Raw genomic sequence first — 14,051 nt, 5'->3', positions numbered from 1 at the left:
ATATAAATGATTCATCATAGTACATAATGGCAACATATGACTACGGGTCATGCAGCGCTCGCTTGTAGATCAGTAGCGCTCCCTGTGAGGCAGCAAAGCACAGAAGAAGACAATTGGAGCTTACAATTTGTATTCAACATTGCAAGCAGCAGAAGGAGCACTGAGGCTGCTCATCACAGAGAACAGAAGCTCCTATCTTCCTCCTCATGTGAGTGAGGCAGTGTGTGTGTGTGTGTGTGTCTGCGTGTGCGCGCGCCTGAACGTATGTGTGGTAGAGCAACAGAGTATGTTTGCATCTGTACAAGTATGTTTGTGCCTTTGAATGCCTGTGGAGATGTACTAGTGACTCCTCACAATCGACATAGATACTACAGGGCCAAATTTAGCCCAGAACAGAGGCTGAGCAGCTCCTTCTCGCTGCTTCAAGTTTTTTTTTCGTATTTCTTGTTAGGGCAGAAGCGCCCAACAGCTTCAAAATGAGACCAAAGACTCAGCTGTTCAAAAAGTTATCAGGATCCTCACTTCTTGATTTGCTCTCTGTTTACACTGAGCCCATAATCTTGCAGTGGCTGAAGTAGAGATAAATGAGAAGATCGTTACCACGCTCATATCTGTTCTCATTGAATTTGAAGCTATAGTCAGCATTTGGTTACACTGGAAGATCATAAAAACTGAGAAACTGTCAGGGTGGCTCTGTCTGAAGGTATCTGCCTCCCAGCACCTCTAAATCTCACTAAATAAAAATCCCTACAAGACAATGAGTTGAACCTCACTAATTCCGGAGAGTGTAGAGGAGCTCCTGTTAATTACTGGTATATTCTGATTGCTGAGCAAATGTCTATCTTGCTGTTTTAATCATGAGCTCATCAGTAACGATTAATCAGTTGGAAACATTGTCCAAATCTGAAATGTATTTGATCTGCACAAATTTGAGGCATCTGCAAATCCCTTCTCACAAATTTTACAGGACAGTCAAGAACAAAAACAATCTTAATGTTTTAATTAAAGACTGTATATAAAAATGGATGCAGTGCCTTAAAGTGCAATACCACTGATGGCCACTAAAAAAAACAACCTCCGGCTCCAATAGACTCCCATTCAAAAAGGATTAACTTCTCTCATGAAATAAATGGTAAATAGTCTGCATTTATATAGCGCTTTATCGCCTTAGACGTCTCAAAGCACTTTAAACTGTTTCCCATTCACCCAATCACACACACATGTTTACCTGCCATCTGGGGAAATTCAGGGTACAGTGTCTTGCCCAAGGACACTGAACCAGGGATTGAACTGCCAACCTTGCAGTTAGTGGGCTACCCGCTTTACCATCTGAGCCACAGCCACCCTCATGAATTCCATAATTAAGTAGATATTAGGCCTCAAAGAGAGGTATGTATCATGTCTGGTTTGATTGACATTCCTGGGGTGCTGTTAGGTCACCGGTATAGGTGGGCGGAGATAAACTCCTGTGATTGCTAGTCTGATCCTTCCCCCGCTCTTCCCCAGTTGGTCCAAATATGGGCACTTATGGCGCCAAAAAAGACTAGCTACGGCCAAAACGTTGGACCCAATGCTTCACAATGACAGCTCACAAACCAACGGGTGGGTTGCCACTTAGTTGTAAAACTATTCTCTGTCTTTGTTACCTTGAAAACTGCAAGCAGATGAAGATGACATAGTCATGCCAACAAGCACTAGAGAAGAAAGGTGACACTGAATGCGATCATCCACTGCTCCTATGTAGCCTTTTGACCAACACCTTCGGTAGATCAATCTCTGGACAGACTCTTGAACAACACCTCCTCTCCACAGTGCATGGTATTCCCAACAGCTTCCCCGACTGTGGTGATAAAGCTTTTACAGAAGGAATCCAGTTTAAATCATTCTGCCCCCAGCAGCTGCCGTCCTATTTCTAATTTACCTTTTTTGGGGCAAAGTTTAAGAGTAGGTTACATTTAAAGAGCTGAATGAGATCTGTGAGAATATAATCTCTTTAAGAACATCCAATCTGGTTTGAGGGCAAAATCAGAGCAGTCAAGTCGTCTCTTGATAAAGTTTCAGACGGGTTATGTTTGAATGCTGACATTGAGTGCATAACTGTCCTCATTCTGTTGGACCTTACTGACATATTTGACACAATACAAGACACTTTAATTGATTGCCTTAAGTTATGGGCTGTCTGGAGCATGGTTTCAACTGATCTGATTCTTCTTCTGTCGCCGCAAGAAAGTGACATAAAAAGTGAAACCCCTGGCTGTTTAACTCAAAGGAGAAAAAAAACATGGATTCTTCAAATACTATTATAAGAGTATTGTTTCCCAGCATGTGACACACTGTTGTAGATGCCCCCAAAGCAACCAACGACCAAAATAAGTTTCCAGTTCATGAATCAATCTTCACAATGAATAACCACATAGAAAATAACTTCTTGAAGCTTCCACAACAAAACAATACTTGCCTCTGTCTGCCTGAAACTCAAAAGTCACTTTAGATATCGACTTTAACTACTCCTTCTTTTTATTTATGCGACGAGTGCTGTTTCTCTCTGATCATGAGGTTTGAGCTGACAGCGGCAATAATATTGATTCATGACAACTGAATGACCTGCAATCATTCAGAGAAGGAATTTCAAAGGTTTGATTTAAAGGTATGTTGAGGTTTGGAACACAAGTACCTCTCTTCAGTGGAGTTCATGTACCGTGAAAGGAACCCAAGAGGGTTGTGAATCCTGAATTGATTCCCTGCTCCTCAATATATAGTTGATAATTTAATATTGAAATAGGATTCAATGGTTTGATACAAGTAAAGTGGCTTTATTTCAGTTGTGGTTTGATTTTGGCATAAAACTGAATTATCACTGACGAAAATGAGAAGAAAAATGCAGATTTTCCATGATAAGATTGTTAAATGTTATTTTGGAATTCAAATTTTAAATGTAGATGTTGTAATAAAAACATTGTTGGATGACGTTGTTGTCCCATCTCCCAGGAGGAGGCTACATTGATCCTGAGCATTAAATATGTGCTGAATTTTTTAATTTATTTTTTAAATCAATAAACTCTAAAAGGGTGTAACACCAATGAAATTTCATCCAATCGAGACAATACATACAAATCAATTAGATTTGAACTCTTTCAAAACTCTCTTAAAATGGGAGCATTAAATATGTTCTTCATACGAATTTCCGAATCCAGTTATTTATAAAAAAAAAAAAAAAATGATTTACTGGCTGTAAAGTCTGTTAATAAGGGTCATATTGAGATTTGATTTAAACTATTTTGAGAATAAATAATTTGACACCTTAATGCAATATCTATCTATCTATCTATCTATCTATCTATCTATCTATCTATCTATCTATCTATCCATCCATCTATCTATCTATCTATCCATCCATCCATCTATCTATCTATCTATCTATCCATCTATCCATCTATCCATCTATCTATCTATCTATCTATCTATCTATCTATCTATCTATCTATCTATCTATCTATCTATCTATCTATCTATCTATCTATCTATCTATCTATTTATCCATCCAGCCAGCCATCCACCCTATTTTCTAAGCTATGTGAATTTCCGTTGCTGAACTCCCTGCCACTTGTATCTCAATTCTCCGCGAGAATTAATAAAACCTGAACTGACAGCAAGGTTTTCTTCCACCAGTTGTCACAACTGGGAATTGTCTGTCTGCCTGTATTATAGCCATAAGAAACAGCCCCTATTTTTAAAAACTCATACTGAAACTCACCTATTTACCATTCTGTACCTCCACAGCAGACTCTGCTTTGTGATTTCTCTCCTGAGGACCTCAAGATCTCAAACTGTCGACCAGTGCCCTTCATACTGCTTCCTTTCGTCCCTGCATCCCTCAGTCCCTCCAGCTCTGCAACCGCCGCTGCTGCCCTGTCTCTAGTCCATTTGGTTTGCACCCCTTCGTCCCTGTGCGGTTTTATCCCTGACCCGTCCCTGTTCGCAATCATCACCGGTCATGTCCTGCTTCCCACCTCTGCTGCCCCGGCCCTTGAGCAGCTCCGCTTTCATCACTCATTGTACCCTGCTGTCCTACTTGCTGCCCTACACATCCACTGGCTCGATGCCGCCGTGACGTTGATCTTGGCTTCCAATACAGGGGCCTTCAATTACCGCTGTGAGTCAGAAAGCACTGGACGGCACTTCTAAACAAACTGAATTGTTATCTTTGATGTTCTCCTGCTCCTCTGCGGCATAAATAGCCGGAATTTGTGAATTATAGGTGACTCACATTTTGAACACAACATCGCTCCTCTGTCCTCAAAACACACGCATACATAAGACCACTGCACAGATGTTTCAACGCAACACTGTGATGACATTATGTTGCTGACCCTTTTGTAGAGTGCTTGAATTGTTTGTTTTGATGGTTGGGACTCTCTTAGTATGTCTACAATGCAGTTTAAATAAATCAGATTTGATTTGAACTTAAGATCACGCAAACATTTAAACATGATTAAATCATCTTTATCATTATTATTATTCATATTATTTACAAGAGCAACACTTAGTCTGTGTTATGATTTATTATGATTACTTTTCACTTGAGCTGGAAGATTTCCAAAAAAAAAAAGAAAAAAAAGAAAAGGAGCTAGACTTGATGCATCAGCAGCAAACTGTGGGAAATTAGAGCCCTGAACACACACTGCAACAACCCCTCAAACCTACTGAGACAGAGCTGGCATGTAGTGGAGGAGGAAGGATTCAGATAAGAAAGAAGTACCTACACAACGATCTGAAAATACATTACATGTGAAAGTCATACATATAGAAGAACCCTGAGCTGCCTGCACTTGTTGCAACATATTTCATGAAAACTCATTAGAGGTAAGGCTTTCTGATTCACTACCTCTCTGCTGGAAAGCTGTGCAGAATTTTAAGGAAATGTGAGATATAGTTTTATAGATATATTGCTCATTTTGGCTGACTAAATTTATCTCATCCACAGAACATATGAACTTCATTATAAACTGTTGCTATGCAAATTTCTATGAGATTTCTCAGGCAAAACCCTCTCGACTTCATGAACTGTGCCTGGAATTAAGATTTCCAAATTAAACTCGCTCTCACTGTCTAAGAGGTTTATATTCCCACCGAACTGAACTCTATTGTAATCCCATATATGCAGAGCTCCCGTGTGTGAGCCGATGAACTCACCTCTTTTTACTTCCCTCTTGGTCTCTCTGCCTCCAGTCCAAACGGCTCTTACGATACAGCAGGTTCATGTCGCTGCGGGGTCGCTCCTCCTCGCAGCCTATCACAGCGCAGTGCAGCCGCTTGCTTCGCCTCTCTATGTCACGCAGGAAATGCTCGACTGCCACATCCTGGGCAGAGCCAGAGCTCATGGTATAGAAGAAGACGACTCGGGAGAAGGGGACGTATGTCACAGGCTGCCCTCCTCTAAACAAGAAGAAACGAGGGCAATGTTTAAGCACATAAATCATTAGTAAAGACATGTTAAACAACTACACCAGCCTGCCTGAAGCTGACAAGACTGACAGTGATTGCTGTGTAATTTAGCAATGCACTAAGAAACCCAAATAATCAAACCTAAATTACTGGCAAAACTTTAAAGCAGTCAGAGCTTATCATGCTCAGTGTGTCACAGCGAACAATCCTTCCTCTTACAACTGGCAGCCATCACACCAAAAACACAGTGATGCACGCCGATGGAGGCTGCAGCTTTGTTTACCCCAACCTCTAGCGTATCACATGAAAACTATTTATACTTTCATTATCCAGTTATGAATATTTGAGTAAGCATGGTAACTCAGCTGCGGAGCATCTTTGGCTGCGGGCCCTGGGATGGCCTATCTAAGCCTGTCTGCTAGCCAGACAGTAATGTGGTTTGTCATATGTAGCGCATGCACAGCTTCCTACTCACGCTCACCCCATGAGAAGTCAGGCTTGTTGTGGGGCAGATATCCCAGGGTCCAACAGTGCTTTCATGTTGGAGAATGTGTGTGCAACACAATTGGCTAAGAAAAGCGCAGCTGTCAGCTGATGCATGATGCTAGTGTTTTTCCATCATAAATAGAAACAGTGTGAATGTGTTTTGGTGGTGGACACGGAAGTATGTTCATTGGTGCTTCTGGCATCAGTTTGTTGAGTTCAACCGAACGGCTGGTGAACAGATCTGAAGCAGTCACTTTACATGACACATTAAGCTAAGCTTGTTTGAACAAATGTTGTTTTATAATTGTAATGTTAAGGTTAAGTTTCAGGGTTTAAAGCAGAAAACAGGAAAAAAGTAAATTATTCAAGAACAATTTGTGCTTTGTGTTTGATTCCTTTTAAAATCACAGTTCTACATTCACAACATGTTACAATTCATTCAGTGAGATCTTAGTTATGCTTTTATAAAAGCAGCATGAAAAGGGCATAAAAAAAATACATGACATTTACATTTTCCAGCAGTGTAATTCTCTTATTTCTGAAGACATCCAGGACCACCACTAATTGCGCAGCATCTTTACTGTTCAGTACAACAGCTCAGCCACATCTTACTATAAAGACAAAAACTACTTAGTGTGAGCAGCAGGCGCTGTCACCTGGGCCAGGCGGCATGTTGATCTGTGTAGCTGCGTGTGATTCTTTTGTCACGGCCCAGTGTGTGAGTGTGGCTACTGCTATTCTTGTAGCCCACAGCCATGACCACAGCCTCGACCACTGCTGCTGCCATGCTTGCTGACTCAATGTTAATTAGGTTAGGGAGCTGCGACTGTAGGTTGGGCTTTTGTTCAATGGAGCTTTGGTTTTGGTTTCTAAGATCTGGCAGCTGAGTAGGCAGCCCCGCAATTGTCGCATTACATGCTGTACAATTAGCCAGGCTACAAGAACCAGGAGACTCACATCTTCCATCTACAGGCAGGTTGGGCTCATCAAACTGGGCCACAAACATAATGTTTACAGGCCACACAAAACATGCAAAGCACTCATATAAGGTAGATTTGATCGATCCCAACAGTCACTTAAAAACCAAATAAATTCAGAGCGTTTAGCATGTTGTTTCAGGAGCATCTGTAGGGTGAGGAGTCGCTTGAGTTCCTCATTAGAAACATGAGGCAGATGGAGCCATGATTCATGTAACTCGATCTGCATGCAACGCTGCAGACTACTCATTCATGCACATAAGCAAACACATCGCGCACACATATTCAAAGCCCCCACACACGCTAACCACACACAGAGGGTTTGAAGCTGTATTTGCAAATGTTCAGCAGCTGATTTGAGTGCAAGTTATTGATGACAGATGGAACAAAAATAAAATCATCATGCAAAGAAAATTTGGAAATGTAAAACATTTGGAGCATCATCGCCGAGCGGAGGAAAAAGCAAAGTTATGGGTGAATTTGCTTTGACCCGAAATTTACTAAAATGTCTAAAACATTTTCCTGTGTCACTGCTACTGAATTTAACACTTCTGGATGGCTTTGTGCTGCAGCCCTCTGCCCTCCAGCCTCCACCTCAGCAAGTGGTCCAATAGTGTTGCTGCACCTCGCTGTGAGTGAGGCAGCATCACTGCAGAGTGGAGGGACACATCACAACACCGGCCTGGCCACTGACAAAAGGGGCAACGTTTCTACAACACATTCAAAATATGCATTTAATTATTTTTAAATCCCTTTGTGTTTTGCACACATCTACAAAACTCTGACTTTAAATATTGACTCAAATACCAACCTGTGACCCTTTTGATGACAGAAAAAAATACTTTATAAGATACGTTTGCCTTTGCAAAGCCTGAATAGGAGCAATTAGATTAAATAGGCAATAATGCTTCCAGTACATCCAGTTCTTGGACTGACATGCTCTTATAAAGACGTTTAGGTTTGCATCTGTTTCAACTTGAATTAATTAGCAAATCACTGTAATCAAACTTAGTATGTGACAGTAAGTAAGGGAAGTAGGAAAGAAATCAGGATCTAGTATTTGAATGGATGTTTGTGGCTCGCTTTAACAGTGATGTCGCTCATATATTTTGAAAACACAATATACTACACGTGCCTCTGTTTGTTTGTTTTGTACTGAATAACACAGCCTTTTCTGTCCACCACTGTACAGTATCTTGACCCCACCGTCACAGCACTGGAGCCAGACACAGCGCTGCAGCTCAGCCGGAGAAACAAACAGGGAGACAGGAGGAGAACATTTAGGAGAAGAACGAGCAGCTTGAAACGCACACAGCTTGAGAGGGAGGAGAGACTGAGGCAGCGGGAAAAAGATGGGAGGGGGCACAGGGAAAAATCGGGGAAGCCAATAAATGGAGAACCACCGGGAGATCAACCCGGGCAAAACAAATATGATTAAGCGGAAATTGTACCGCAGACATACTGATGGAGGGAAATATCAGGACAGGGAATACGAGAGTGGTGGGAATAAGCAAATGGAGGCAAGTTTGAGGAAGAAAGGATAGAAAAACAGCAAAAGGCAGCCAGACAACAAGAATGGGGGAGGGAGGTGAAATCAAGCCTCTCACACTAGTCGCTGTGTGTGGTCTCCTAGCAACACTGTCAGCATGCATCTCTTCCTTAGCCGAATATGAATATGCACAGAGAAGGACGCCAGCCTCATCATACGTGATGATCCCCGGGTTAAACTTCTGCAGCTTCATTTGTACCTGGTCCTACAGAATCAATATGTCATATGCATCTTAAATGGTGATAGCATCTGTTTCCATTAGCAACCACACAGCCTCACTTCTAACATTCCTGATGTGCTGAGCTACACAGTATCTTGATGTAACATCGACTCCTACTTAGCCATGCGAGAAAATCTAACTAATAAACTTAAAGGAGCAACGTGACACTCTTATCAAATGATTTGAAAGTATGTTTAAATTATTTTCTTTGTCAGGTAAATCCCTGTACTCAAGTGCAAGTCCAAATATAACACCTGGATTCCACCTGGCACAGATCTATGATTTCACGTCTGCAAAGCTGTTTTGTTCCATCCTCTGTATGGCTTCAAACCTGAATGGAAGCATTTCAGAAGCAGGGCGTTTGGTTCACCTAATTTTGTAGACTTTCTGATTTGGTATTTTTTTTCAAGATTCTTGGACTTCTAGCATGAGTAAGTCGGCTACATAGTAAAAATGGTTTCTTCTTAGTCTGTTTTAAAAGGTCCAATATTGTATGAATTCAGATATCTTTCTTTTTTTTATGATGAAGCAGGTCTAGGTGCTTTATAAATATTGTGAACGTGTCAAAATGTTCAGTCCATAAGTTTGTGATGTCAAAAACTCACACTCATAAGTCCGCCTTCAGCCCAGCCCACTGTCCAATCTTTTCTGTGGAAGAAAACAGAGACCAATCATTGTGTCACAAAGCTAACAAGTTACAAGAAGGAAGAAAACCTGTGGTTGGCCCGCATGGGGGTGCGCCACATGAAAAGGAGTCAGACAATCAGATGAGAAGGTCACTGATACCAATCGGCATTAGGTGTATGTTTTAACAATGGGAAAGAGGGCGCTGGGCTAAAATAGATATTAACAACTTCTGCCTGCAGATATAAGAGCCAAACGACATCACACCTGTTTTTTCTCAAATAACCATCACAAATGTCTACGTTTCTCAGGTTAAACACCAACTTTCATGTGTGCTGGACGGTCTGGAAAAAAACAGATAATGAGTAAAATAATTAATATGGTAAAATGGGTCATTGCTTCTTTCAGCTCAAACCATGTCATTTGTCAGGATGAGATATCTTCATAGCTTTGATTTTATTTAGTTTGTTAGAAATTAACCTAATCTGGTACCGTCTGGATAACTGATGGATTTAGAAAATTGCTTATTGTAGCTCAAATACTGAAAATGGGGAAAGAGCTAGCCTGGTTATGTCCAAAGGTAACACAATCTGTCTGCCAGCCCCTCTGAAGTCCTCTATTTAACACAAATGTATTTAATTAGTGAGTTTAGAGGTACTGACAGGCAGATTTTTTTTTTATAACCAAAGATGGTAACTGCTTCCTTGTTTCCAGCCTTTGTACAAAGCTTGGTTAGCCATAAGAGCAGTGTTGATCATACCCTCCAACAGCCGGCTAGAGAAGAAACGGCGTAGTATTCCTTTTCAACATTGTATTGTATTTTATTAGTTAAATATTTCTGCAGAGCAAACTCAAGACTAAACAAAGAGAGAAACTGGTTTGTGACAAAGACTAGGTAATTCTCCAAAAGTTAACTTTTGAATGCACAAACATGCTTGCAGAATATTAATGGCCAGATTTCTCACACTTACTGTTTACAGAGGCTCAACTTGCTATGAGAAATGCTGTTCTAAACATTTGGTCAGAGGGATAATTTATGCTCTTTCACACCTAGTCAGCCTTATCAAAACTGTTCTGATGTGGACAGGATGTCCACCTTTGACACATCTGAACAAGGGAACAATGTCACATTCAAACCTTTAAATGCTGCTATGTCTGTGTTGGGATCTAAAGGAGCCCTTATCCATCTGGAGCACTGAGTTGGGCTTCAAAAATATTTTCAGTCATGTTAATACATTTTGTGCACATGTTATTTCAGCTGAAGAGAAGTTAAACTTGTAAATGTCTGGTTTTGTCAGGCACACAGGACGCTGCAATCTGACAGTCATGATCGTATTGCTCTGTCTAAAACCTGACCTCTGCGCTCTCAGGCTTAGAGATGCGTCTGCCTTCAAAATCAAAATCCTTTGCATTCCGACTGACCTGCAAGTCAGAAAACATTTCAAGCAATACGTATTGCTTTGTGGGCTTTTACACGCTGGTCAGGACATAAGCAAAAAAAAAAAATCTATCTAGCCCTGCTTAAAATCAAAACATTCACCAAAGGTAAAACCAGCTGCTGCTCGAGTCTTTTCACACTGCAGTCTGCTCAACATTCAGACAGTCAGAAATCAGACTGATGCTACTGCTGGTTTTACTTTTTTCTCTGATTTCCGCAAATCCAGGTCTGAAATTATGTTCTAATCAGCTCACTCTGCATTGCGCGAATTCAGAATTCATATATTTCACAAGTATTTAAAAGATGTTTCTACGGTGGGGATGAGAAGAAAGTGAGATTATATACATAATTCCCTCATTATGCATCGCTACACCAGAATTTTCACTCTGGGGTTATATGAGGCTCTTAGCTGCTGGAGCATCCTTCAACTTCTCTTCATGCACTGCTGTTATGTGCTGAATTCTCTGCAATATTGCATTGTGTAGTGAGATGCCTGTGGCTGATTAGAATGGACAGGAGGAGGAGGAGGAGGAGGCGGAGGAGGATGGATCATTCCAGGCCAGGGATGAAAACATGGCACATGAGAGGTGTAGAGGAATTTGTTTTGTTTTGACCTCCTCCTCTTTCTTATGTTTTGGGGATAAAAAGTATGTTATCAAACCTTAAAGGCAGATTTCTTCCATCCAAAAAAAACCAACACAAAACAGACTTAAATACACTCACATGCACAGGAAGCTTTGCACACTTTGGATTCTCCTCCTCAGCGTTGTAAAAAACTAAGTGACCACTAAATCTTTCATGGACTGCTACCAAAAATATCCTACAAAAAGCTTTCCCTGATCCTCCATGCCCTATGCTACCAGGACGCAGCATTGAGCCACAACAAACTTTCAGAGATGCTCAATGTTTGTCTCAACGATACACACCTATTCTGCTAACAAATTAATCTATCTGTTTCAGAGTGTGTGCGTAGTTGGCACCTCTACAAGGTGTGGATTACAAATGGTTCAAAATGTGAAGAGGAGCAGTTACGGCGTATGACCTGCTGCCAAGTATATAATGAAATGTAGAAAAATAGCTCTCATCTGTCTGTTTTTTTCAGGTCAAGAAGAGGCAGCAACTCAGTGACCTCCCACTCTCTATTTCCCACCTTGGCTTGCCCTTGCCTTCATCTTCATCTTCTGCTGGAATCTGCAGTAACCAAGGTGACCCACTGCACTTAGCATACATGAACACTTAGCAGCATATAGATTCACAAGGCGAGGGGGCAGATTTTCAGTCAGTCTACATGGTTTCTAAAAAAAGGTTTGAAATGTTGTGGAAATACCACATCACATCGAGGAGAAAAGACGCATTCAGGGCATGTGTTGGCCTGGGAATGACTTGTGGAGCGAAACAAGGAGAAGAAATGAAGACTGAGGAGAGAAACTGGAAGAAAGCCAGGTGTTAGTATGCTCAGAATGGGAGTAGCATGAGCACTCTGTCACTAGATGTGGTAAGAGTACAAAATCACCAAGGTCCCTGCTTGTTTTTGGAGAGTTTGTCCACCATCACATAAAGAAAAAAAAAGAGAAGTCCTGTCATACAGAAAGATACGGTCTCTGTTTTATATGTTCTTTTCATCTGGCTGCTGAAACCCAGACTGCGAGGTATAGCGCTGCAGGGAAAAGAGGGAGAATTGAAAAACTCCTTAATGCTCGTGCTTACGCATGAGGGGAAGAGCTCCACTCTGCAGCTGCACACGCGTCACTGAGCCAGCATCCTTCTCTAACCAAGATCTGACTTATTTTAGATGTGGATTACCTTGCATTTACGGCCCCCCCTCCCCTTTAGTTCACTCAGTTTAATGTCATATTTTAGACATCCATATATATCCAAAGATTATCATGAGAAAAAATAATGGTAGATAAAACTGATGATGCTGCGATGCCCTTTTAAGCAGGGATGAATGGATAAAACTGAATTTTTGTCACAGTAGATGATGTGCATTTGTTTGATTCACCTATGAAAAAAAGCCAAAAACATAATAGCCTGCAGCACTGTGGGCTGCCCCTGCCCCAACATGACAAACCTCATAAAGTATTCAGCAACAATTAAGCAAAGTCCAATAGCCCACAGCAAAACAGGGATCAGCTGAACATCACTGAAAGCTAGACATATGATTTGCCTCACAGCAGTTCAGAGTGGGTTGGACTCACATCTTCCCTGAGCTAGTACATGCAAACAAAACAAAAAATTGCTTTAGAAAGCTTTGGTAGGAGAGCAATAGTCAGTGATGGATGCTGAAGAGTGTAAAATGGACAGGGAGGCGCAAGTAACCTCTATCTAAAAAAAAACAAAAAAACAGCTCACAACAAACCTCACATCACAACATCACAACACTAAAGAAAACACCAGAACAGTCCCAATAAGTCATGTTGATATTATTACAGCAACCCTGCTGGTGCACTTGCTGAGCCGCCTTTTTCTTTTTTGATTGACAGATGAGGCGGCAGCAGCAGCGTTGGTGTGATTAGCAAAGCCAGGTAGGCCACAAGTGGACTTCCAACATTTGAATCAGCCTACTCCTTGTGCTCAAAATCCCCCGACGAGCGAGTCATAGCGTAGGCTGCACACAGGATAAGCACACACATGCCCACACACAGCTCTCCCACTCATTCATCTCATTACATACAGATCATTTCTCTTATGGCCTGGTTATTTGCACCTCACATTGCTCAGCAGCATGACGGTAACTCAGTGGGGAAGACTTTTTTTTTTTTTAAGACATCAGACATAAGCATACAAAATGAAGTATGAGAAAATAAAGATAAAGTTAAAAGCTAGTAAATCTAAATCTCCATGATTTGGGTTCCCTTGTAGTATATATGTGAATAGAATCACATCAGGCCTTTGTAAAAGCTGTTGATAATCAAAACAGACATGTCGGAGAGCTTTTTAGGGGTCTACACTACAACTTGAGATGCAAGACAAGCAGGAAAATGTAAGGTTGATTTACGTGTGTGTGATTGGCAGGTTTTCCAGCTTAAGGGTCTCAGTTGAGCGATTCCTATTCTTGTCATTCCTGCTGTTCACTGCGCTGACAGTGATAAAATGAAAAGGCACTAAATGGGGCAAATGGCAGATTACGCACTGCGGGGTGCCTGATCCAGGCAGTGTTTTCTTACTCCCAACTCCTGCGGTTGTGTGGGACACGTGGCCAAAATAGCAGATGGAGAAATATCACGGACTTTAATCGAGTGATTGAGAGACGAGGGTCCAAAAAGGAGATAGTAGCATCTGTCCAGTGTTGCCTCTTCTGTATCAGCTGCA

At 41.4% G+C, this 14,051-nt stretch overlaps 1 protein-coding gene across 4 annotated transcripts in view; it reads right to left on the bottom strand.

The window, feature by feature from the left end:
- LOC138631476 (neuronal tyrosine-phosphorylated phosphoinositide-3-kinase adapter 1) overlaps positions 1-14,051 on the bottom strand; it is a 28,912-nt gene that overhangs the window by 8,237 nt on the left and 6,624 nt on the right. For 2 of the 4 annotated variants that reach the window (XM_069716444.1, XM_069716441.1), the window contains exons 2-3: positions 9,283-9,325; positions 5,194-5,436 (exon numbers count right to left, since the gene is read on the bottom strand). In XM_069716444.1, the coding sequence (XP_069572545.1) occupies positions 5,194-5,381 (188 nt within the window). In that variant the 5' untranslated portion in view covers positions 5,382-5,436; positions 9,283-9,325. Of the gene's footprint in view, positions 1-5,193; positions 5,437-8,043; positions 9,237-9,282; positions 9,326-14,051 lie in introns of those variants that run through there. The other 2 variants (XM_069716443.1, XM_069716442.1) reach the window with 2 other exon arrangements.

Source organism: Brachyistius frenatus, unplaced genomic scaffold (genome assembly GCF_029030835.1).
Source record: "Brachyistius frenatus isolate BFR_SWC_R1_liver_20210118 unplaced genomic scaffold, ASM2903083v1 Contig_157, whole genome shotgun sequence".
Classification (NCBI taxonomy): domain Eukaryota; kingdom Metazoa; phylum Chordata; class Actinopteri; family Embiotocidae; genus Brachyistius; species Brachyistius frenatus.
This window is presented reverse-complemented; position numbering and strand designations above follow the sequence as displayed.